Here is a 26,421-nt window from a genome sequence, read left to right on the forward strand (position 1 = left end):
TTGGGCAGATGTGTGCTCACCCAGCTGTTACACATTTAACCATGTTTCTAATCCATATGATGCTCTTATGTATGACCAAATTAGCCTACAATATTTTACAGTATCTCCATGAAACTGCATGTTGAGGAGATCTATAGCTAATGCTTTTAGCTTGTGTATGTCCAACAACACCCCTCCTTTCACTGCATTTTGCAGTTAAACAACCAAATCATATGAATTATATATTGTTTCAGTGGAAGAGATTTTGTCTCTGTGATGTGTTTGTGGCCTCACAAAAGAAAAAGGCTTGCAGGATTTTTTTTGTTGTTTACTCAAAAGAAATCACACAAAAGAATAACAATTACAAACAGACCCAAAAGAATGAGGAAAAGATTACATTTTAAAGGAAATGCCCATGTGGTATGCAGCCGTGTTGAGGTAAAACTAGCAACAGTTCAGAGGGCTGAAAAGGCCACAAATACAAATGCACATGGACAGAAAGCTACCATTAAATGACAGAGCTTTGATAAAAATATCATGGTTGTATTCAGTCAATTCAGTCCCAGTGCAGTACTGAGAAATGATAAAAGAAAACTTAATTGTCGCTCCAATGAAAATATGTGCCCTGATAATGACCTACACTGGTTTAACTGTAGAAACACAGCACAGCAGATGTGACAGAATCTTCAGACTTTGCAAACAACACAGAAGACATAAGAGTGGCAGCATTTATCTCTAGAGGAGTATGGTCACTGCCAGCATCTTTCTCTGAAAGAAACTTGAATAAATAATGTACAAACTTGAAAACAACGAGAAACAAGAAACTTATCTACAACTCATCAGCACTGTCCCAGTGTAGTAAACCCCATCCATTTGGTACATCTTACTGAGAGGGATTCTTAAATACTCAGGTCTGTTTGGTACTTTAGATCTTTGCACATTTTCTATTCCCTTTCTCTCTCTGCTCAGTCTCTCCACATTGAGTCCTAAAAATTACAGCAGTGAGGTTTAAACCCTCTGGCTTCTGCTGCTGCTGCTGCTGCCATCTGCTACCTCTGTTTCTCCTCCTGCACCCTTCTCCCCCACCTCATTGCCTCCTCCAGCGATTCTTGGGTTTCTCTTCACACCCGGGACCTTCGCAGGTGCCAGGGAGAGGCGGCGGGGCTGGGGTCGTTGGCGTGGTGTTCGCCGGGGCGGGTGTGCCCGTGGCCTTGCTGATGCTGCTGAGCAGAGCCGGGAGCTCGTGCGAGATGGCCCTCTCTATCTTCTCCAGCAGACAGCCGCTGGTCCAGCTGCAGTGGTAGGAGAGCTGCTTGAAGTTGGACACAGGGTTCACGCCGAAGAAGTCCTGGTAGGCCTCCTTGTTGGGCAGGTCGAACTTGCTGACATTGGTCTTGGCCAGAATGGACTTGAAGATGTAGTACTTGTCCGGGTCGTTCACAATGTCTTGGAACACCTCGTAGGGGTCGCTGAACCAGCCCAGTTTGTCGTAGTAGGTCTGGAGGTAGCGGTCCACCAGCAGGGCGTGGATGCGCACGCGGATGCCGTGCTGGCGGATGAAAGCGATCTTGTTCTCCATCTGGTTCTCAATCACCTGCGGGGGAGAGAGAGAGAGAGAGAAGCAAGAACAGACAGAGGGAGAGAGAAAAGATAAACACAGGGGGAAACAGTAATGATGAATTATGGAAATATGGAGAGGATTTGTGTTTCCACTGTTATAAAGGACTTGAGTGCCATCTTCACATCAAGTGCTACTTACACAAAGATAAATTATAGAGAAGATCTGTACTCCAAGGTTTTTGTTGAGTTTTAGACACAATTAGGTTTTTCATGAGCGTATTAAACTCTTGAAAACAAAACCAGAATGAATATACCTGCTGTTTAATGATGCCATTACTAAGTCCATGTCTGTCTGTCTAAACTCTACGAATCATTTCGGAAACTAAAACAAGTCAGGGAGTTGTACCTGGTTGAGGTCCTCCAGCAGAGAGCTCTCCTCCTTCATGAAGAGCTGCCGGCTGGTGTCCACAGCGTATTCCTGGGGCCAGAAGGAGCTGACATAAACCCGAGGGGGTTCTGTGACGTTGATTAATGGTGCCATGCTCCAGAACAGGGCCCCGTAGACCCTCATCAGGTCCTGGGTGGAAAGGCTGTCGGCCTTGTTGAGGATGAGGCGGATCTGGGACTCGCGTCCCTTCATTTGCCTGAAGAGCATCTCCAGCTCCCCGCCCACGTCCAACTTGGTGGGGTCGAACACCAGGAAGATCAGGTCGGCTCGATCGATGAACCACTGGCACACCTCGTTGTAAGGGTAACCTGAGGGAGAGGAGGGATGAGAGAGATACAGGACATTAAATATTAATATGTGAAAATCTCACACTCACTCTGTAACACAAAAAGGGTTTGTTAAAAACAATTCTTTTGCTTGTACTAATCTGCATCCTGTGCTTTCTGTACAAAGCTTAGTGGTGAATAACACATTATAAATAAAGATGATACACTGTACAACTTTAATATTTTATGCATTACTTATCATGGTTGTGTTATGTGTGCATTTGTGTGTCTGTTTACAACCAAATGCAGGCTCATTAGACTGCCTGTAGGTGATGATAAATAAAGAAAATGAATATCAGCTGTCTGCTGCTTTGATAAGAAAATATTTCCATCAGTAATGATCACCTCTTTCCTGCTGTTTGCGGTTCTCAATGATGCCGGGCGTGTCGACGAAGGTGACCCTCTCCAGCAGCTTGTGGGGCATCTCAATACCCACCAGTCGCTCCAGGAAGCCTTGGCCGAACTTCTCCAGTGGAGAGAAGGACCGTGAGCTGTCTGCTGCCATGACGATGCCCTCTATGGTCCGAAACCTTTCACCGTGCATTATGACGGTGTACTCAGAGGTGGTGGGTTCAGCACCTGGTGGAAGGATGAGGAGGGGATGATTTGAAATCATTTGTATATGTGGGTTAAGTTTGTTGTTGGATGGTTTAATTTTTCCTGATATGTGGTAGTATTTTATCAAATTAACTGGTGAAGCAGTGTTTAATTTGCATATTCTGCAGTCCAGTAAATGACACCTTGCAACTTTAAAAGAGAAAATCAAGAGAAAGAAGAAAGAATCCATTCTTTCACTTCTAAAGGAAAAGTTGAATTTGTTAAGAACAAAAACCCCATCATTCAATATAATACACTCCAGGGTTTTGTTCTTATAGCTGTACTTAGTCTGTTGTGACCATTAGCTTATGGTGGCTAATATTAGCTTAGCTAACTTTAGATAGATATTTCAGTGTAACTGGTGCTCTTATCTACTTACACAGTCACAATGAATTTTAGCATAAGCTAGCACAGCATTTTACACCAAGAGACTTGTTTTTCATCTCGGTCAATTTGCCTAATGATAATATCTTTAAATTAACTGACTCATGAAAATATTGGAAGACATAGTGAAATGTAATACGACAAACAGGTTGTTTCACTGTGAACCTGTGTAGAGTTCCTGGGAGGTGCTGTGAAGGCCCAGCAGGTAGTTGATCATGGAGGACTTGCCGACGCTCCAGGGTCCCAGGAACAAAACCATGGGCTTAGAGGTGATCTCAGCATCTGCAGTGTTTGTGTGTGTGAGGGAGAGGGACACAGAGAATGAATGAGAAGGATTGAGAGAAGAACAAACAGAAAAAAAAAATCTGCTTTAGACAGGATGCTACTTTGAGTTGCAATAGTATTTTCATTACACATGATGTTTCAGAATAGTTCATGCATGAATTTTGTTCATTGGATAATTGTTTTGTTAATTTTTTAAATGATGCACAGCTGTGGTTGTTGAGCTGAAACCCCAATTCCTGTTTGTGCCACCACATTCTGATACAAACAGGAAGCAATTTCTCATGTCATCTCTAGCTTTAGGTTAAAACTTCCACACAGGAAATATCCAAATCAAATCGGCAAATTTAAATCAACTGTACTGAGTACATTCAAGCTCCCCTGACACTTCATGAGCTCACCTCTAATGCTGCCACCCTCAGGCCAAAATGTCAGCTCAGAGCAGTTTTAATGATACACTTTATGATTAATACACTGATGTTTAAAGGACTGCTTTTATGTGAACATGTTCTTCCATTCTGTGCCACAAGGTGTCCCAGAGTCACATGACACAGTGCTAGGTCTTCATCCTGCTCCTCAGCATAAATAATATTCTCTGCCCTCAAGTGCTGGAACAAAGTTGTAGGGAGTCTGGCCCACACAACGTTCCCTTTAATTTTCAGCAGACAGAGACCTTATTGTGCTTCTCTGTGTGCCTGGTTTAAATAATGTCAGGCCCTGGCTCTATTTCTACTTAATTATAACTTTGTTTGTTCTTCACTGTTTCTGTGCGACTCCAGTTTATTAAACCATGTAGTGTGTGTATTGAACAGTGTGGTGAGCTGATAAAGGCACGCAGGTGAGCAGGTCTGATGTGTTACTAATGGATTTCCAATGAGTCACGTTGGCTAGAGGCGCAATTATGGTTTTGTACACAACCGTTAACTGTTTGAAAAGGAAACTGGAGAAGCTAATTATATCAGCCAATCTGCGGTTATTTGTATTTGCATATTTCTAGTTTAATTGGGCTTGGTGCCAGAGCTGCGGTGTGTGACTCACAACACACTCACAACTGATGTATGCAAATATTCATACTTGTACTGTAACTTAGAGTAAGTTAACTTAACCACAGTTAAAGCTGAACAGACATAAAGAGATCACTATCAAGAGTTGGTTTTCACATGCTGCTGATGTGGACCTATTCAGGCAAACTGTGACACACTGTAAAGGCTGTTTAGTCTCCAACAGGAACCTGTTACCTGTGACTTCATGCTGCCTGAGCTCGTTGTACTTGTAGGCTTGCTCCATTGGTTTAATGGCCGTGTGGTAGATGTTCAGCAGCTTCTTCATAGCAGCTATAGAGACAGAGAGAGAGGAACTGGGATGTAATAATTGGGATGTAATGGCGAGAAGACATTTTGGACAAGAGTATTATTAATGTTCTCACTACCATTACTGATTACAACAATTGCTTTGGCAGTACATGATGAATTGCCCTCAAAAAGTTTATTGAATGGAGCGGAGGTGATTAAGAGACTGGTTCTGCTGCAGCACTTCGGCCTCCCTGAAATGAATCTGGTTTAACAGAACAGAGAAGGCTTTCATGCTGAGGACAGAGTTACACATTTGTGCTGATTAATCACCTGCCTCGAGCCATGTCTGCACGCTCACACGCACACACACGCACAGACACATATACATGCACACATACAGCACACACACACCCACATATAAAGGCCTCAGGATCTAGACATCATGAAACAATTTTCAGAATAGTTTCAGCAGAAAAGCCCCCAAAAGTGTCTCAAACTTCCTTTCGTTCACATTCACAAAACATCTGTTTTTCTTTTTCCACTGACAAAGTAGCTGTAAACATTCTGCTGCATTTTCATTTCGGTCCAGAACTTCAGGCATTTCCGCAGCAAAAGACATTTGAAACGGTGGGCAGATCACCGCAGTGTGGAAGGTCCAGTTTTTGATCAGGAGGGTGGGTTTGCATGTTTGGGTGCGTGTATGCTTGTGGTAGTGTTATTATTCTTTCGCATGTAAGGAGAAGACATATGTATTTTCTCATGTCAGTGATTTTGAGATAATTCTTACTGGTAAACTCTGCTGACGGTTCAGCAGTGGCCAGTCGCAGCGTGTCCTCAATGTGGGAGCGGTCCCTCAGCGTCGGGCCGGCTGCCTCGTCCACCTCATGTCCTAATCAGAAGGTCAGACTGTCAGTCAACTGTTAAGGTCAAAAGCCCTGACGTGCATTTACTTGTGATTGCAGGAAATTAGTAATGCTTACTCTGACAAAGACGGCCTTGGACAATTTTGCATACTTCTATGACATACACTGACAATTCATGACAATGTTGTATCTGTGAAATGAACCACAGTCTCTCCATTAAAGTTTCAAGTTTCAAAAGCAAGTAACTCTACTGCCATGGTTACAAAATCATCAAAAATGTGATTCCCCAGGTAAATGGCTTCCTGAGTTGTGAGTGACCAGACCATCTGGGCAGAGTACACGTCCAACTGTTATGTCATGCTGTTGTCCATCTATCTGTCTATTCCTTTCCTCTGCTATTTCAGTGTGTTTATTTCTGTACCACAGGTTGTTGCTAATTCCTCTTTAGCTACACACAGTGTCATATTCTGGGGAGGGTTTGGCATGATCCAGAGAGAAAGAGAGGAAGACCAAAAGAGACCTTTGCTGTCATTTCATGACCCATATCAGATACAAGAGTCACATTTCCAAATAGACTTGTTGGTACCACTTTCTCATTAGGAATATGTTATATAAAGTTCATAAGTTGTAAGTAACTACTTTATAAAATAATTATGAGAAAGTGTTAGCGGTTGAATATTCTGTCTGGAGGGATCCTGCATATGAATGAATATGCTCATACACTTTCTTGTTAAGACTTACATTAGAAGATCAACACCTTTAGCTTAGCTTAGCTTAGCTTAGCTTTAAACTAGCTTAGCAGCATTCAGCATTAAGACTGGAAACAGGGATGAAACAGACAGACAGTTAAAATAAAAAAAATTATACCAGCACATCTTGAGGTCACTGAAACACACGTTGCTATGTATCTATGTAAGTTATGTATCAGACTAATTCTTGGCACAGAGCCCCACATAAAAGCACAACATGTTGTTTTTACACTCGTATAGAGGCCAGGCCAGTTTATTCGCCTGTTTCCAGAATTTGTGCTATGCTAAGCTAACTGGCTGTAGCTTCATATTTAACATACAGACAAGAGAGTGGCAGAGATAATATATAGAGATAGATTAGCTTTTCCTGTTTCTATTATTATCCTGGATGTCCAGAGAAATTTCAACAGCCAGGTCAAAAAAAGACAGCACACATTACAATAAACCACTTCCAACGACACTCACCCAGTATAATGAATGAATAAATGAAGTGGAATCAGAGTAAGAGATGGGAAACTGTTTTAAGACTCAGCCATCGTCTTTTATAGCAAGTGTCAACACCCAGACACCAGATAATGGCGTGCCTACTTAATTACAGAAGAACAGACAGGATGGGGACAGATTTACAATAACAGGATCCTTCCCTCTCTACTGGAAAATGAGAACCAAGACAAGACATTGGCCTGTGGTGTCAGTGAAGAGATTTATATCCATGCTGCAGCTTTTCTCTTAAGATATAAGGAAATAAACATAAATACTTGCGTAAAATTTAGGCATAATGTCTAGATATTCAAATCCAGATGGTATCATATTGTTATATACCTTTGGTGTGAGACTCTGTGGGCTCCTCTTCCTCCACTGTTGCCTCCTCCTCAGTAACATCAGCAGGTGCCTCTTCCTCCACAGGAGCTTCCTCCACTGTGATTTCCACTGGTACATCCACCAAAGCTACTTCCTCAACAGGTTCTGATGTAACCTCCTCCACAACAGGCTCTGTGTCTACTTCAGAAGTCACCTCTGGTTCTGGTTCATGGCTCTGAAATCACCTCTGGTTCTGTTCTGGTTCTGAAATCACCTCTGGTTCTGGTTCTGAAATCACCTCTGGTTCTGGTTCTGATATCACCTCTGGTTCCGGTTCAGGCTCTGAAATCACCTCTGGTTCTGGTTCTGAAATCACCTCTTGTTCCAGTTCAGGTTCCAAAATCACCTCTGGTTCTGGTTCTGAAATCACCTCTGGTTCTGGTTCAGGCTCTGAAATCACCTCTGGTTCTGGTTCTGGTTCTGAAATCACCTCTGGTTCTGAAATCACCTCTGGTTCTGGTTCAGAATCCACTTCAATATCGGGCTCCAAAGTCACTTCAGGTTCAACCACAGATTCTGCTGTGATTTCTGGCTCTGTTACCTCAGGTTCAGAGTCTGCTGCAGGAACCTCCTCTGGTTCTGCTTCTGGTTCAGATTCAGCCACTGCCTCCTCCTCCTCCTCGTCCTCTTCCTCCTCCTCAGCTGCATCCACAGCAACATCATCTTCCTCCTCTACAGCCTCGCTCAGAACAGTTTCCACACTTTCCTCCTCGTCCTCAGCTGCTGCCTCTGTCTCCTCTTGTGTGTCTTCACCTTCTGGTCCCTCAGCTGTCTCTTCAACTGTTTCTTCAGCAGCAGGTTCCTCCTCTTCTGCAACTTCTTCATGAAGTTCAGTCACTTCCTCCTCCTCATGTGACAATTCCTCCTCTGCTTCAACCTCTCCTTCCTCAGTTTCCTCTTCAGGTGATGCAGCCTCCTCCTCCACACTTTGATCCTCCATTGACTCAGCCTCCTCTGAAGGCTCTTCCTCAGACATTGCCTCTTCTTCTTCCTCTTCCTCCACTACCTCCTCCTGGGGAGCCGCCTCCTCCTGCTCCTCTTCTCCATCACTTGCCACCTCCTCAGTGGAAGCTGCTTCCTCTTCTTCGTCTTCATGCTCTGAGGTGGAGGCTGGCTCCTCTTCCTCAGAATCAGTGCTCAAAGCTGAGGGGGGTGTGCAGGGCTGACACATGGCCCTCTCCGGGGCCGGGGTGTCGTTGGAGGAGCTCTGGCTGGCGTGCTCCTCTGTTGTGTCACATCCGCAGGAGAAGAGGTCTTCCTCTGGCTGCTGAAGCTGCAGACTCACCAGAGCCTCCTCATCATGAATGGAGGACCCTGCAAGGAGATCTGTGAGGACGAAAGAATATGTGATTCAATAGTTCAACTTACAAATATGTTTTAACACCCAGACAGTAATTGTCTTACAGTAAGATTAAAAAAAACAGTATTGATATAAAAATGTATAGAATTCATCCCTGATGACCAAAGCATATGCACAACAACACAGGCCTTTTATATTCCAACTATTAAATAACAAAGTCTAGTAAAAAGTTAAAAATGTGTTGACGTATTTTGACGAACTGCAAGAACTGAGATGCTTTCTTCAAAATTGTATGCATCCATAAGGCTGAAAAACACGTCAGAAAACAAATGCACTCAGATGCATTTCTGACCAATCAGACCGTAGTGTAAACTAGTGGGACATCTGCAACCACTGGTCACCTTTGTTTGTTGCATCAGCGCTTGACCAGTGCTCGGTCAGTGTGCAGGAACAGAGAGGATCAGATGCTCAGCACATCTCTGATTTGAGACTCAGATTTCAGCTCCTTGAATGGTGACACTAAGGCACGGACTATTTGAGGCCGACGTACAGTGGCAGTTGTGTGGGGGGGGGTCTAAAAAAAGACAGCTGAGTGGACAGGATGGATTGGAATAGATTAATGTGTTTACTGTCATTGTATCGATTTATTGCTGTTGTCCATCCATCCATTATCTATACTGCTTATCCATTAAGGGTCGTTGACATTGGGTGAGAGGCAGGGTACAACCTGTACAGATCGCCAGTCCATCACAGGGCCAACAACCATTCACACCTACAGGCAATTTAGAGTCACCAATTAACGTTAATTAACGTGCATGTCTTTGGACTGTGGGAGGAAGCAGAGTAGCCGGAAAGAATCCACGCAGGCACAGAGAGAACATGCAAACTCCACACAGAAAAGCCCTGGGCCTGAACCCAGAACCTTCTTGCTGTGAGGCGACAGTGCTTTCTAATTTAAATTATTAAAAGGAATTTCCATCGAACATTGCAAATATACTTGAATTTTAAGGTTGTATATTAACACAGCTAAACACAAAGCGAATGTAAATCTGTAAGATGAGTATAGAGCTTGTCTAGTATCAACATCTGACACAATACATTCAGCCAATATTTTTGCCAATATTCAACATCTGCTGCACAGAAAATAATATTATTAGTTAGATAATAATTATTCGTTATTATTATTAATTAGAATTATTAGTGTTTCCCTAGAATGAAACACCACTTGAAAGTAAAATTCTAATAACCAAACTACAATATCCGTACAATAAACAATATAAAACATATGTATGTTACATATCTTTTCCATATGTTACAATAAAAATAGGTTTAGGGCTGCTAATGACATAGAACATTCACTTCCTGTATATGCTATTTAATTCAACATGCACTTGATCAAATAATTTTTTTGTAAGTTACTGAATGGGGTAATTGTTATTTTGATTTAGACTCATGTTTTCATTGCCACACTTCCTCAAGAGCAACACCAAAGATGGTTTCATTCTTTCCTTGAGGTATAATAAAACACAGAAGAAGACATTTACAGATGCAGATAAACATCAGACATCAGCACTGCTCAGCATCATGCAGTAGATTACAGTTACTATGGCTTCAAAGCAATCATATCTAAAACAGGGGACTCCCTCTCTGTTACACCACATGCATACACGTATGTACACTGGATACTCTTGAGAGCCACAAAGGGCACAAGGCCATGACCTCTATTTAATTATAACTGCCTGTGAGGTCTTCAGACAGAGGAACGCATAGTGGTACATAGTGTGATATGAGGCAGCTAAATGTACGTCTGCAGTTCATGTTACAAGATGGGGTCAATGTACTAGATGAAGACTAATAGCTGAAGGCAGCTGTTACAGGTTTTATGTGTTCGTAAAGCTTCTGGACTGGTGCCTATCATGAGCAAACAGGTTAATGCTAAGGGAGAAGCTAACAGGTTTGATGACAGCTTTAGGTACTCTCACACTGTTAAACCTGCAATAACTGATTTTTGTGAATCAATCATAGCAAGTAATTGTTTATATACATGTCCACCAGTTACTGAGCAACATTATCATTCATTTGGAGTCATGTTTCTATAGAAACATTCATCTTGTATTATCTCTGTTTTTGGTCTCTACCAACCCCTGAGGAAAATATCTGGTTCTTTTGCTACAAAATGCTGTCTCCCTCTGCTGTTTGTACTCCCAGAGAGGAGATGCCTGTTGCAGGCGAAAACATTGCTGGTGGTGAGAGCTGTGAGAGTTAATTAAAACAGTAAAGTTATGAACCAAACACTTTGCCAAAACTCACTGTAAAGCTTCAGGTTCATCACTATAAGAGACGCCTTTCACAATTTCACATTGTTTTGACATTGTCATTTTATAAATTATCATAAAATATAATGTTATCCATGCTTAATGTGGATTGCAATTTTCTTATTTCACAAAATGGTGTTTAACACCACCCAGAGTAAGGCTGGATGTTAATTACATTATGTTAAATGTACTCAATTTTCAATAAATGTTTGATTTCCATATAATTAAACTGAGAATAGCCGCAACAACCAATGACATCTGACACACACACACACACACACACACACAGGTGTTTCCAATTACTCTGCAAAATTGCATACTTACATACTTTTAAAAAAGATGAGAATCATGTCATCAGCTGAGGATGCAACACATCCTTTAAGTGCATCTCTGAAGTTCAGTGAAGTGAAACCAAATGGCAGTTCAGTCCAATCATCAGCCTTAAAAAGCTAAAAGCTAAAAAGCATTTGTCTTAGATTTTGAGGAATGTGACACCAAAACCTGAAACTTTAAATAGCTAATTTAAGAAATCTAGTTAATTCTGATTTAGTCCATTTTATCTCTCTAATCACAAACATACATGACATGACAAGGTGCATCACCAAATGGTTTTCCCTGAAGTATTCCATGGAAGCTGCACAAACAGTAATATGCCTATTAACTACTATGAGTTTTAAATGTGGCTGTGAGAGAACCAGTGTAAAGCCTTGAAGCTGAGCCCACCAAACCAAAAACAGTTGCTTCTGAGTCAAGATATATTTGTGTTTTGGACTTGAATGGAGGGCTTAACGCTCAATCAGCTGTCCTAAATGATGCTAGCAGAACTCCATGTACTCTCCTGATCCTGCACCATCCTCCATGACGGTTTCTCGACCCTATTTTAAGGCCCTGAATCACACATCAAACAATTTAGTTCTCATCATGTTGCTTGTCACCTCTAGTATTTGGAAGCTTTGTTAGCTTAGCACCTCCTAAGAGGATTGTCAGCATTAATAACCAGAACATCAAACAAATATTGCCTGAGCATCTATGTTCTGTGTAAATTAGTTTTGCTCTATAATGTTTTGTGCATAATGATGTTAGTTAGTTAGTCTTATGTCAAGTCCAAGCAGAGGCTAAGGTAAGAATGTGGTCATGGCAGGCCACCGTGTGTTGTAATACGAACCCAGTCTGAACAACTGAACTACAACTGAAATCAATGGATTTCCATTGTATTGCTTGGCCATCAAATAAGGTATAAAGTCAAGCACACATGTCACCTGTGCATAAACTGAAGGTGTAAAAGTCAAAACAATTTAAGCTCCAAAGAGGCAGTGAGTGGATGCCAGAGAGCTAGTGCAGACGATTGAGAAACAATCACACATTCATTGTGCACTCTCTCGCTGTAACTGGCAGAGGTCAAAGTAAGAGCCATGCCTGTCCAGCTTGTAAAACGTGTCTTGGCCAGACTTAAGTGTACCATAGGTGACAGTAATTGAGCGGAGCCAATAAGGGGGAGATTACTGAGGAGTAACCTGAGGATGGCGGTGGGATGCTGTTCTGATAGAGCCATGGGGGAAGTTTGGGTGCTGTCCAAAGACAATAGTGCGACTGTATCGTCTGCACTGTAACATGAACAGCAGCAGTGGCTATGACCCTGAAGTGAGTTGGTGAAGATGGGCTGCCAATGTTAAGTGACACTACATAACAAGGTCAGTTCCTAATGACTGTTTACCAGTTAGTTTCTGTTTCATCTGATGAGGTTAATTATCCATTTATTGCCTGGTTTACATAGGAAGAGGATACTTGTGCACCTTGATGCCATAATTTAGAGATGAGTCCCCTGTCTTGCTAACTGCTAAAGAGCAAACAACACTGAGTCACTGGCTTTATCCCACATTGCATGCCTTGAGATAGTTAAGAAGATAAACCAAAGATCATTTTCTGCTGTGCTAGTGGCTTGTGATTGCCAAATTAAATTAAAGTTAACATAATTAGGAAGACGGAGAAAGATGTGCCAATGGGGGAGGAAAATATGAGAAACACAATACATGTGGAAATAACACTGTGGGACTTCTAGGACATGTTCTGTCAAGATTAACATAATAAAGAGGGAAGGGTTTAACAGACAACTACAAAAAATAATACTATAGTTGGAAACCAAATAAACAATTTCCCATGCAGGTTATGTTTTTAATCACAATAGTGACACAGCAATGTGGGTCTGTTGGTTGGCCAGTTCACCACTTTGGTCCAGACTGCAATATCTCAACAACCATTGGATGGAGCACCAGGAAATTTGGTACAGACAGTCCTGTTGAGGATAAAATACAATAACTGCAAATCATATGACATTCCCTTCAACCTGAGCATTACTTTGTGCTAATTTTAGCATGCTAACATGCAAAACTACTATGCTGAACATGGTAGACATGACATTATACCTGCTATAGACCAGCATGTTAGCATGATCAGTGTTAGCATATTAGAATGCTGATGCTAGCATTTAGCTCAAAGCACCACTCTGCATATGTAGAACCTCACAGAGTCACTAGCATGGCTGTAGACTCCTTATCTTGTTAGCTTTCATGTAAGTATGTATGGTCACTACCTACCCTGATCTTATGTACTCCTGGATTCATGTTCATTGTAGCATGAGGCTACTGAACAGAGCAAACCACTGGCAGAGATGGCCAATAAATGATATGTATCTGGGGATGAAGATAGATACCCAGGATTTTAATTATGCTGCATGAGTAATTTGCAGCACATGAGTAATTTTCACCCACATAGAGAAACTGACATCCAACACTCTGGGCCATATAGTGTGAGTGACTGAAAAAATATATACTTATTGCTGTCAGACACACTTTTGTTTCAGCTGCAAGCCTGGTACATTTGGTACATGTTGACACAAAATGGCCTTTTCTTCTTTTTGAAGCAGTATCAATAGATTTTTTGGCTGCTGGTTGTTATGTAGTGTGTTATATGTTATGTGTTAGTGAACGTTTACCTGTCTACAAATCTACCAGACACTGATTGACGTTTGCATTCAATCAGTATCTGTAAGCGAAATGTAAGTCCAATATTAACTCTCTTTTAGCTCTGCTTTGTTCTCCACCAACTCCTGAGGGAAATATCTGACTCTTTATCTGCTAAATGCTCCACTGTGTTCATCAGCTACTCGCTAACTCTGACTGTGTGCTGGGCAGGGAGTGTGCAGCTATTCTGTCGCTCAAAACAGCTGCCTACTGCGACTGGAAACAAATTCGATGAGAGCAGTGACGGTGATGAAAAACAGTAAATTTCCAGGCTGTAAAGCCAAAACACTAAAATATTTTTTAGAGCTGCAGAGTTGGGTTATATTTCTCTGTGGGTTCGTCACTATGATTGAGCCCTTACACATTACACAAAGTCGTGTAATCAATTGTGAACATATAAATATTGATCAGTGTAGCTTTAGAATTTGCTCTATGATAGTACTTTCTTATATCCATTGAATTTTACTTTAGTACAATATACAACCAAGACAGGTATGCAGTTTTCGTAATGTAATATGTAAAAGAAACTTGGTCCTTAATGTTTTGGAAGTAACAAATGATAGAATGGAGAGTGTTCACATAAAAGAAACTGACTACCACTATTAAAGTATAATGTGATGTGCCACTGTTGTGGCACATTACTGGTCTCTCCGGGACCCAGCTGTTACTGCAGTGAAACCTGGGCAGAGCCAAGTGTCGTGGGGATAGAGTGGGACAGGTGCCTGGGTGCTGGATGGTACATCTCTGAGACAGAAATAGACTCACAATGAGTCAGTGGGTGAAAAGAAGGAGGGATAATTCCACTCCTATTTTCAGGAAGTGTGACGCTCCTCTCCTCCCTGTGATTGTCATGAGGCTGGCCTACAGCTCTGCTGCACTATTGCTCACATTCCTGCAACAGTCTGCAGCTGTGCGTGACTCAGAATCTTTTCAAAGACAAAGAACAGTAAGTGCATTAGCACTAGGAGTGATGACACACAGCTTGCTCACTGTGTAACTTGGGGGTAATAGACTGAATTAATACATGAAACATTCTCCTTTTTAGACATCAGTAATCAGGAGCAGAAACAAAAATGCAAGCAGTGGTGGCTTTGCATTTCTGGCTCATTTACAAAGAAATCAGCATCTATCATAGCACCCATACTTCCTATGTATGAGCAACCTGAGCTCCTCTTACCACTGTTCTGTAACCCTTCACAGATCTTTTGTGAAATCTCAGATTCCCAGACACAACTCTAAGTGGTAGGATGTTGCCACTTGAGCTGTGTCACTACTTCAATTTATTTCCACTTACTGTGACTTTTAACAGTCCTTGTTTATGTAGTTATGTAACTTTAAACAGCCCAACTGTTAGGCTACTGTACTCTGGTCCTACATGCCCTCTGCTGAGCTCTCTCATGCCTGTTTTAGCTGGGACATCCCCTGGACATGGACCCTGCTGACTGGAATGACGGATTAGTGGCTCTGCAGACAGAGCACAGTGGGAGTGAAGAGACTTTATTGAGACATTAAATGCAACTCAGGCTTTAGCTGTATATACAGTGTCTATTTGTACTCATGTATCCCTTTATGATTGTCTTACAGTTACAAGCATATGAGTCTTTGTGTGTGTGTATATGTACATGATAAAGATGTGTGAGCATTCCTGGGAGCGTTGAAGAGATGTGTGTCAGTGCATGGCATTGGTGACCACAGTATCTGGTGACGACTTTGTCTGACTGATGCCTGACACCTGACTACAGCAACTTGCGGGGACCAAAATGAACCAGTGCAAGGACAGACAAGGGTATTCCCTGCCTGAGCTTTAACCGAGTATCAGTGACTTAACAGTTTCCTGAAACTTGTGGAAACAAAGAGAGACAATTGTGCTGCATGAACCGTGAATGAGTGTGTCATTGCTGTTATTTCTGATTTGCTCATTTTAAGCATTCATTCATTTGCCTGACAGGAAATGAAAGGTTAGCCTGTAAAACATCAAGCAACTGCTGAAATGCCAAAATCCCCACTTAAGCACTGACTGGTGGAGTGGAGTTACACGCATGCATGAAACTGCTGTGAAAGGACAGTCAAACTGAAAGACATCCAGTGGGAAAAGGAATCATTTCAGCCAGCTTTTGCTTTGGCTGCAGCACAGAGTGTGACTCTTTGTAGTGGAGTCCAAGTCACTCTGTCAGTGCTGTCACTGTTGTTTCTCTCCGGGGCAGAGAGAATAAGCAGCAGACAGGACAGTTTCCATCAGCTGGTGTCACACCTCAGTCCTGACATTTCCACTAGTGCAACCACAAAGCTTTGCACTGCACCACATGGTAACACACAGAACACTTTTGTGTACACTGTGGTGTGTATAGCTTGTCATACAGTGGATATAGAAAAGAGGGACTGTTCTCTGAGGAAATGAAAGCTGTGCGAAACACTGCACATTTGAAAAACATAAACCTGAGAATGCTGCTTCCACATTGACTTCATGATTACAACCAAAAGCTGACAGGAAGCAAAATGGCTGTGTAAAATCAATCCATTGATAATCAGTGGAACAAATTATTTGCACATTATTTAGTCATTAAATAACAACAAAAAATCCTGTTCCAACATTAATAGCCCACAATTCATTGCCAACAGCCACTCCAAGTCTCAAAGAGACACACAAAGCTCTTGCATGTGCAAAGACATAGACCAAATCCATATCTGATCAGCATTACAATTTCACACACCACGCCTGTTTTAATAACTCCCTAAATGCATCTAACAGTGCTACATGTCTTAAATATTTCACCCAAACCCAATGGCCTTCCACCATACCTGCAGCAGACAGGGCCAGCAGAGACAGCAAGCAGCACACGGACACCAGAGACTTCATTTTGGCTGCCGGGGGCCTTCCTCTCGTCCATCCCCCATTATATATACTGCTCCGGCTGAAGGTCAGAGGGCATGCCAGGGGAGGTGGGGCGCAGCAACTGCACCCATATCAGCCATTGTGTGTCAGAACAGCTGCCTGGTCCAATCAGGAATGCTGAGAGGAGCAAGAAACAGGAAGAGACTGGCTGGTCATGCTGTAGTTTTAAGTTATTGTTGATAAAAAAAAATAGTAAAAGTATGCAAAAGTTATTGGTTTTGATGAGCTTATCTGAGCAAATTTGACCTTCAAGTTACCAGTGCCATTCATTCCTATCTTCACCACCATTCACATCAAATTAAATGTTGCTGTATAATATACACAGTTTTCAAAACTGAAGATCTCTAATAACTGTATTACTGTTAAGAATGTTAAAAATGAGGCCTGTGTGCAACCTGTGTTTATGTGAATTAAATGAGGAGTTGCTCAATATCACCACCTCGTGGACATAAAGGGTCACATGTGTAATTGAAGAATACCAGCAAACAGAAGGGGTGTAATAAAAAAAGTACAAATTTTATTTTTTTTTCATCTTTACAAAGGCCTGTTTACCCAAGTTTTTTATAAACAAAATATAACAGCTTCTCATCGACCTGGACTGATGGAAAAAAAAAAAAAACAGAAAAACAAAAATCACACAAAAAATATAAAAAATGCTTGTCACCGAAAAACGGAAAATGGGACAAGAAAGACAAATGAAAAGACAGAAAAGCAGAGAACACAATAAACAGATGTTAAATTGCGTCACAGCAAAGAGCTTACGAAAAATAAATTGCAAAAAATAAAAATAAAAAAAAATCTTCCTCATCATTGATTCAGGCAGTACAGAACAGCAAGTGCTTCATATCAAATATCTCTAAATTCCACCAAAAAGACAGCAGTGCTGCAACACAACGTACAGAAACATTTGGGGGTAAAGTGTTTTTCTGACCAATAACAAACCTCAGCAAGACTCAGGCTGTGGCTTACCATCTGTCAGCAGAACACCGAACCCTTTAACAAAGCTTCACTAACAAAATATGAGTCCCCTCCCACCCCCCTTGTTTGGCATGAAAAATACTAATCTAACCAGATATAAAACTGATGTCAGTGAGTGAATAGTGTCCACACATCTCACACAAGACAGTTTCACACTGAACGCATCAGTGATGTGTTTCCATGATCATGTGATCATGGAAAAAAAAAAAAAAAGGGAAAATCTGCAAAAAAAATAAACAAAATGTCAAAACAAAAGCCTGCTTTAGACAAGAGAAAACAGCAATTAGTAACATGCATTCAATTGGCAACAGAACATGTAAGAGATCAAAAGACAGATACAAATCCAAATAAAAAGGAATGTTTACAGCATCAAGTCAGCGTATCAAATTGAGTATGACAGGAGAGAGAGGCTTGAAGCAGGGATTTCCAGTCAAATTCCCGGGGGAGAAATACAAGCAACGTAACATGAGGTGGACAGATTTGGTGCGTTTTACAAAGAGATGGGGATTATTGGAGGAAGATCTGCAATTCAGTTCAGTCCATTTCATCCAAATTTCAGTCTCACTGAACACGGGTTTAGCACTTTTTGTGGCATTTGATGCGCTGAAAACATTGATCTATCGTTACATGCTTAGTTTTCCAACTAAAGCTGCTGAATACTCTTTTTACATGTTTTAAAAAAATGATTTTTGGAATGGAGTTCATTAAGATGTGATCCTAACGATGTTTTGAAAGTTACTTTTTTACATGAGCAAATATCACAATGAGACAACACAAACTGGGTTGCCATTTGTTATCAGACGCTCCCTGCTCCCCTAGTCTCTTGAGCCATTTTCAAAATGTGGAAATGACAAATATCATTTCCCTAAAAAGAAGAAGGAAAACAAATCAGGAAATGTGATCAAGTGTGAAGTTACATGAAGGGTTTTGGCCTCAGCTCACTGCTCGCCAGCAGAGCACCAGGTTGACAAAGAGCACCTTGCAAGTAGAGACTACTACATTCTTTGATACAAGCATGTCAAGTTTTCATACGTATACTGTAGGTGTAATGCACACACCTACCAACGGTGCATAGATAACTTCACCTCATGTATAAATGACACCAACAAATGTACTGAAGATGGGATTGCATAAATAGCAAAAAACTCTAGTGCATAGTCACTGAAATCAACAAACCAAGACCAGAAGATAGACTGAAGTCTTTGGAGGGACACTGGAGGCCTTCATGCTTTGTTAGCATGTGAATCGTCTAAAATCTGCTCTCATACTTTCACATCAGCCAAACTTATATTCTCACCTTTGAGAACCAAGTCTGACTCTGTGAAATTGTCTGAGATTGACTAAAGGTTAACACCAGTTAGAGACAAAATGCTGGTAAATGTTTTCAAGCAACAAACCAACATTTGGTTTGTTTTTTGTTAAAGTTAGGGCTGCAACAACCACCATCACCAACAACGCTGGATAATTTCAGTTTTGAGTCAGTCCGACTTTGACTGGCTCAAAACTGAAACAGACTTTTGTTGAATTTAACTGAAAGGCCTCCAGGTTCCCTGTGAAAACCTGACAAACCTCCAATTTTAAGTTGTTAATCTCAATATAACAAAATGTTCACCTTCAACATTCAGTAATCCTGACAGATTAAAAAAAAATGTTAACAAAAACATGAACAACATTAAAAACCAAAAGATGATTAATGTAAATTGTTCATCAGCTTATTTTTTAAGGGCTTATTTAGATATCAAAACACAACCTTTTTTTTCAAGTAAATCAGACTTTTTCTTTCCACGTGTATCTTCAAATTAATTTTGCAATTAAGTGTGTATTTTTCCCAAACTTTAAAATTTAGAAATGCCCTCAGTTGTAGTATAAGTTGGGTTTCATGGCCACTGGCACTAGAATAAACGAACCAGGAAATAAAGAAAAACAAAATTAAGACTGGGGAAGAAATAACTGCAACTCCACGTCCCTTTTCAGAATTAAGAGCTGCTTGCTTGTTGTGTTGTTACATTCAACTCTCCATTATATCAAATCCATCAGTTTGTATCACAAGTAATACTGTCAGCGTGCCAGTGACGACAGGTAACTGATACTGTGACTGTATGTAGCACACATAAACACACGACGGACGGATGGATGCTGAGAGCTTTTTACACGAGGAGACCCCGAGGGTTGCTAGTAGCGACAGACCGGGCTCAGACATTAGAAATCACACAGGGCCTCCTCTGCACGCTGACCATCCTATGTTTTCAATCTTCAGAGATTTTTACAGTACAAGACTGACACTGAGCTTAACCACTGGATTTAGTTTGGATAATGCCAAAGACAGATTTGTTTTAAAGAGTAGTCAAGCTCCTGGAGGGAATCTTACAGTGAGTAGGTATGTTAAGTGTTTGTGTGTGTATGTTCGTTGGTGGGGGGTGGATCAGTTCATCGAGCAGTCCTCTCCCTCTGTGTCGGTATCTGTGTCCGAGCAAGCGGTGTCCATGGCGACATGGGTTGGGCTGACGATGACGGCTCTTCTCTGCTCCTCCTCGGCGCTGGCTCTCCTCTCCTGTGTGCGTTCAATGTGCTGGATGGCCTGAGAGGAGGCGATGAGACACAGTGAAGACTGCAGCAAAGTTTCAGAACACTTATAGGAAAATGTTAAAGGCGAAAACTAATATTTTCACTATGAAATTACAACTTTATGAAAAGATTAATATATATAAAAGACAACAAACACATACCTGCACAATGGTGTCCAGGTTCTGTCTGGACGTGGACACAGTGCTGGTGTGGACAGATGGGCTCATGGTCACTACGGTGACGTGATGGTGGGGGTGCTGGGTTAGTGTCGGAGCTGGAACGATGACTGTGGGGTGATGGGTTGGAGCGGGAGGAGTGGGGGGGGCCAGCACCTGGAGGACAGACAAAATATGAATTAAAAAAAATATTTTCATTGCATGAGATCATCTGTATCTACACATGACAACTCAACATAAGTTATTAGCCTGAAACTGTAGCCTGTTGAGATTGAGCACAGATGCCTACCATCTTTCCTGTGTGTGTGTTTCTAACCTGTGGACTGTGTGTTTGTCTGTCAGCGGCGTGGATCTGCTGCAGCCGTAACAGCGTCTGGCTCTGGATGAGCGCCTGCTCCTCCTCCACCTGCTGGGTGATCACCTTCAGACGCTCTGGGTGCAGCTGGGTGTCCATAGTGCGCACCTGCACACACACAGAATACACAGGTATATGTTTATTACATCAAACTCCACTCCAACACCAATTTAAGACCAATTCACGCATACCATAGGCCTTTAAATTACAGGTAAACAAAGTAATGAGTTAAATGTTACATCCCAATAATCACAAGATTTGCTTGTTGCTACACATTTTACTGATAATGTGGGGTATTATTCAGCCTGAGATAACAGTTGTATGATGTCTTCTGTGGCTCTGAATTGAACTTTGTTCGTTTTGAAAGAATAACCTTGATGATGTCAACAGAGTTAACTGGGACTGAGCTTGAGACTTCAACCTGCCCGGGTTGCAAGATCCAGTGTTTTTGGAGCTTGATCCACAGGAGGGACTAAAAGTAGAGGATACATCTGCTGCTGCTTCTTTGTTTTTTGTTTTGTTTCTTGTGAATTACCCTTTAATGTACGGTAACAAAAGAGGTTTTCTTTGTCAAGGCCTTATTTGTCTCCTGTTTAATTTTATGAACTGTTTTAAACTGTATCTACTTCTCTGTCTCAGAGAAATAATTGGCACCATTCAGTATTGTGCTCCATTGGCAGAAAAAAAAATGTAATTACTGCCTGTTTACTTTCCTCTTTCACTTCCTCTTTAAGTTTCTGTTTGTCTTCACAAACTGTTCAGTTGTCTCTGTCGCAACCTGCTGTTCAGGTAGATCCAGGATGTGGCTTTATAAGGAACTGGCTGATGTACCTGGCAAATCTGTCAACACTACCAGCCCCCACCTTGTTAAAGTGGACCGGTGATTCTGGAAGATTTGTTTAATTTTTCAGGAATTTATTATCCACTGTCTTGCCTCTAGACAAGATCATTTTGTAACCTGGAGATGTGGAGTTAAATTCATCTCTGATGCCTCCTCTTCTTGTGTTCACATGTTCTCTTTTATATCTATTTGAACTGAAGCTTACGCTATTATTCATTTTGAAATTCAAAAATGAAGTTTGGAAAAGAAGCAGTAGTTGCAGGAAGTAGTAAGAGAATGGATTATGGTCATTGTTAATCATTATGTTCATCTGTGTGGCCTTCAATTTCAGTTGGTAAAGATACAGAAACATAGCGTCACAAATCATAAGCACTGTGCCACAAGCACAGACTGACAGAAATTAAATGTCTGAGAATCAAAACATTACTGCCATTGTTAAATCTACCAACTCCTCCACTTTTTGAAAGCAGTTAAACTCAGTAAAGAATAGGAAACAGGACATGAGTCATGAGGAACGTCTACAACTCTGGCTCCTCCTTGTGCCTCACCTGCTCCTCCAGCTGCATACGAGCCAAGCGCTCCTTGTCCAGTTGCTGCCGCAGCTCTAACATCTCCCTCCTCAGCTCCTCGACCTTCTCCTCCTCCAGTGTGTCTGGAGACCCGATCCCTTCATCCTTCTCCTCAGCTCGCCTCCTCTTCGGTGACGAACCACTGAACTCCTGAAGTGACATGGAGGCCACGTAAAGTTAAATGTTAAATGGTTGACGAGCATTTTGCATTGTAAAGCAGTAGTTTCTTCTCCATTTAAAAACAACACATGCTACTTGGACTGAGCTGAATAAATTGCTGGCGTGGCAAGAAAATAAAACACCAGGTGAACCAACAGCATGGTAAACAAAGGAGACTGGTAAACACACCTTTTTCACATAGCATGGCATGACTGACTACAGACTGAAAAGGCACTATACTGTCACAGCCAACACTCACAAGCTGTCTAAATATGAAAGTAATGTTAGGCTAGGTGTTACTTCAGTGTAAAACACTACACTACCTGGCTACCACACTATGACTGTTTTTTTCAGGGATCTCAAAAATTGCCTGTGAGCGATCTATCACAATAAATACATCGTTGTTGGGTGACTATGCCATTGATCCTCCACAAGCTAATAGTTTTATATGGCACCTGTACCAGCCTGTATTGTTATTAAGCAACCTGGTTTGATCCACATGGAGACACAAATATGGTGACAAACAATGACAGAGGCTGTTACCTGGATGAAGCGTTTGAGTTGGTTGTTCTGTGCCAGGAGCTGTGTCTTTTCCTGCTCCAAGGTGAAGATGTAGTCTGCTGTCTGCTGCAAGATGGCCGCCTGGCAGGGGTGACATCAAAAGGTGAATACAAGATGAGACATGTAGAGAAAACTCAGGACCATTGTGACAAAACGCAACATTTCTACGTCATGACCTAAACCATCAAGAGGGAGACCTTTTCTATGTGTCAGTGTTTGCAATGATTGCTGCACCTTGCTGAGTTTCTCTCCATCTGTGTGGGGCAGGAGTGTTTTGAGGGACTGGAAGCCGGCATTGATGCTCTGCATGCGCCGACGTTCATTACTGTTGGCGATCTCACGGCGGATTCGTCTCTCCTGGTCCTGGGCCGTCTCTGGACTGAGGGGGATGTTGGCCAGGCTGAGAGAGGTCAAAGAAAAAAGATGATCATTATTCTGTCCATGAGAACTTTGTGCCAGATGAGGCCATATAAGCTCCTTTCTAATGAAACTTTTGATCCTTGTTCTTTTACATAAAAAGTGGAAATTCCTCTGTACAAATTATTTTAACAAGGAATTTTCTTGATTAATTGTTTGGTAATAAAAGAATGGTTTGTAAAGAATCTCCCAGCACATGGCAACATCATCACATGTCTTATCTTGTGTGACCAACAGTCCAAAAGCACAAAATATACAATTCACTATAATGTAAGACTGAGCAGTAAATTCTCACATTTGAGGACCTGGAACCATCAAATGTTTGTTTAATGTATTTTCAAGCAAAAAGTCAATTAATCAATTTTCCAAATAGTTGGCATTTAATTTTCCCTCCATTCACTATTTGATAAAATCAACAAACCACTGCACAACTCTGAGACAGATCCATAATTCTGGGCTACATTAATAAAACTGACTCACAGCAACAAAAAAAATCCACTATCAGCTGCAATCTCTTACACTTTCAACCTTTAACCTGGAACTTTACTAGGTGTTAGTCCTGACCTCTTTACATTCCTCAGTCTAGTTGCCTAGAGGTCTTTGAGTTTGACTGAACTCAGTCCCCCCTCACACACCTCCAGCCCATGAGGCTGGATGTCATGGTGGCAAAACCAGCTCTGTCATATTTACCCAGAGGAAGAAATAGGTGAACCATTAAGGCGAAAGATGGTCGTGGTGCCAAAAAGACAACAAACCCGAAGAACCAGATCTGGGATGTTTACAAAAAAAATCTGAGAGGTCTGACAGAGGACACAGCTCACACAGCTCTGAATAGCTCTTTTCTACAAAAGATGAGCGTGTGAGACTGTGCAGTCATATTCTGATGTTCAGAGCTATATTTAAATAGTCTGATTTGATTTGAAAATGTGTGTCTACAAGTGAGTGACATCAGCATAACTAAAAGTGGAGAAAGCAGAGAAAAATAGCATAAAAACACACCCACTCTCTCTAAAATAAGCCGGCCCATAAATTGCTTAATTTCGCGCCCTTTTTTAATCTTAGTTTGAAAGCACTGGGAACAGCTCACCTAAATATATTTTAATCTAGTGGTTAAACCCCTCATGATGAGTGTGCAGACAGACTCTGAAGCATGAGAAACATTTAGAGCTTAATTTGATCTATTAGGATTAAACTGCTCAACCCTAAAAAGTTGTTCCCTGAACACACACCCGCTAAATGACATGTTAAAGTGGACCTTAAGGAATTTAATGGGGGGATTTGCACCCTAGTACTGTTCAGTGTACAAACCATTTGTTATCCTACATATGCAGTGAAACAAAAGATGATGAATGTATTTTTTGTAAATATCAAAGATCCACTTTAGTCCACCATCATCACATGAGCAATGTAGACGTCCATGTCACATCTAACTTTGTGGATACTGGTACATTCAAAATACACATCTCTATCACTGTGTACATTTAGAAATCTGTATTTATTTATGGATGGATTGAAATAATGACACAGATCTGTCGGATATTCGACCTGAAAAGGAACCGAAAAACAACCACATCTCCCACACAGGTTAAGCGTGTTGGGTTTTTTTGAGGAATGAAATCAGCTGTTGTCAGCTGCATCTGCCAGGAGCTGCGGACCTCCAACATGGCCGGCGGAGGGCGCGTCTGGACGGCAGCAGCAGAGAAATGTGACTCCGCTACAGCAGCAGGCCCCCTGGCATCATGGAGAACAATGCTTTTAAAGGCTAGCGCCGAGCTAGCGCTATGTTGTGAACCCGCTACTAACAGAAACACGTCTATGTCCACTGTTACAGCCATGAGGCGACGTGTTACAGTTAGACAAGCTGGTGTGCACTAGTAAAAATAAGTTAGTGCGTATACAGTGCGGTTAGAAAACGAGTGCGCAGTGAAAGCTAACTAGTTAGCCATGCTAGGCTAATTGTAGCACATGACACAACCATGGCTGCTGCGCGGAGTGTTACTTTCCTACGCATTTACAGCAGCCGAAACCCAAATATCCCACCTTCTTATTTAATACACATGGAATAAATGGTCTATACAATTACTTCAATACAAGCAGTACATGATGTACTAAAGTATGTCGTTACAAACGTGATTCTGTATGTAGCAACAAGGCGGCGGGTACTACCACGTGGTTGCTGTTCAACTGGACGCAAATGTATCGATTTCATCTCAACCATTTACATATTTCAGAGCCAAAAGGCTGCAGACGTGTTTTGTGGGTCATAACATGTCATTCGGCCAGAAAATGTAATAACGCGGATGAAGCAATCGTCTACATCCCCGCCGTCAACAGCAGCAGCTGGCACCACAAGCTGCTAATTTCCACAACCACGCTCCTGCTGCCTGCCAAGGTATCGCAGCGAAGCTAACGGCTAGCATGCTAAGTGAAGTCAGACTGCATCTCACACACATACACACACTGTTACAGCCACATGAAAGACGATTTGTGTAAGCAGTTTGGTATCGACACATTTAGGCAGCCGCTCACCTGCAGAGACCCCCTATAACATCCTTCTCCGTCTTCTTGAACTGCTGTAAGGACGGTATCTTCTCTGTCGGCATCATGAAATATTCCATGCTTTCAAAGCCACCTTCTCTGGTCCGTGTTTTCTGTTTTTTCTCCCTCCACTGCTCCCTTGTTAAAATATAAGGCTGCTCGTTTCTTGTTTTACCGCAGTGCTCTCGCTGTACTCCTCAGTGGCGCATATCTAAAACACCACTTCAAAATATGTGAATCTTAAGAGCGGAGTTAGAAAAATAAAAGTTAAAGCTGTGTGTTGCTTCCACCAGCTGATGGGGTTCCCTCCAACGTGTGTGTGTGTGTGTGTGTGTGTGGCCTCTTGCCTCCGCCTACTACGTGTCTGTGTCTGTGTGTGTGTCTGCTGCCTCC

General features: G+C 41.7%; 2 protein-coding genes across 10 annotated transcripts; both read right to left on the reverse strand.

The window, feature by feature from the left end:
• Positions 1-270: 270 nt before the first annotated feature.
• On the reverse strand, positions 271-16,874 carry LOC108885409 (sarcalumenin). 9 transcript variants are annotated; one of them, XM_051070758.1, is made up of 11 exons: positions 16,776-16,874; positions 7,790-8,667; positions 7,604-7,657; positions 7,537-7,555; positions 7,303-7,506; positions 5,656-5,757; positions 4,815-4,910; positions 3,460-3,576; positions 2,659-2,892; positions 1,946-2,295; positions 272-1,573 (listed from the first exon to the last, which is right to left on the reverse strand). In XM_051070758.1, the coding sequence occupies exons 1-11, from the start codon at positions 16,831-16,833 to the stop codon at positions 1,067-1,069; spliced, it is 2,619 nt and encodes an 872-aa protein (XP_050926715.1). In that variant the 5' UTR covers positions 16,834-16,874; the 3' UTR covers positions 272-1,066. The 9 variants fall into 9 exon arrangements, with proteins under 9 accessions (XP_050926718.1, XP_050926715.1, XP_050926714.1 ...); XM_051070757.1 differs by having other exon boundaries at positions 7,742-8,667; XM_051070754.1 differs by having other exon boundaries at positions 7,604-7,633; positions 7,688-8,667.
• Positions 16,875-17,364: 490 nt separating this feature from the next.
• On the reverse strand, positions 17,365-26,421 carry LOC108885410 (transcription factor AP-4). Its single transcript, XM_018679757.2, has 7 exons — positions 26,020-26,421; positions 23,308-23,473; positions 23,056-23,154; positions 22,333-22,503; positions 20,905-21,051; positions 20,574-20,744; positions 17,365-20,425 (listed from the first exon to the last, which is right to left on the reverse strand). Exons 1-7 carry the CDS (start codon positions 26,106-26,108, stop codon positions 20,270-20,272), a joined length of 999 nt encoding a protein of 332 aa, XP_018535273.1. The 5' UTR covers positions 26,109-26,421; the 3' UTR covers positions 17,365-20,269.

The sequence above is a fragment of the Lates calcarifer genome, linkage group LG5 (genome assembly GCF_001640805.2).
Source record: "Lates calcarifer isolate ASB-BC8 linkage group LG5, TLL_Latcal_v3, whole genome shotgun sequence".
Lineage (NCBI taxonomy): Eukaryota > Metazoa > Chordata > Actinopteri > Centropomidae > Lates > Lates calcarifer.

Excerpts from the sequence above, each read along its gene's own strand:
- LOC108885409 (XM_051070761.1), bottom strand. The coding sequence starts at position 16,833 with ATGAAGTCTCTGGTGTCCGTGTGCTGCTTGCTGTCTCTGCTGGCCCTG. Across the intron at positions 4,911-5,655 it reads ACCGTCAGCAGAGTTTACCA|CTGCTATGAAGAAGCTGCTG; the intron begins GTAAGAATTATC and ends CTGTCTCTATAG. Across the intron at positions 3,577-4,814 it reads CAGGCAGCATGAAGTCACAG|ATGCTGAGATCACCTCTAAG; the intron begins GTAACAGGTTCC and ends CAAACACTGCAG.
- LOC108885410 (XM_018679757.2), bottom strand. The coding sequence starts at position 26,108 with ATGGAATATTTCATGATGCCGACAGAGAAGATACCGTCCTTACAGCAG. Across the intron at positions 22,504-23,055 it reads AACTCAAACGCTTCATCCAG|GAGTTCAGTGGTTCGTCACC; the intron begins GTAACAGCCTCT and ends ATGTCACTTCAG. Across the intron at positions 20,745-20,904 it reads GACAAACACACAGTCCACAG|GTGCTGGCCCCCCCCACTCC; the intron begins GTTAGAAACACA and ends TCTGTCCTCCAG.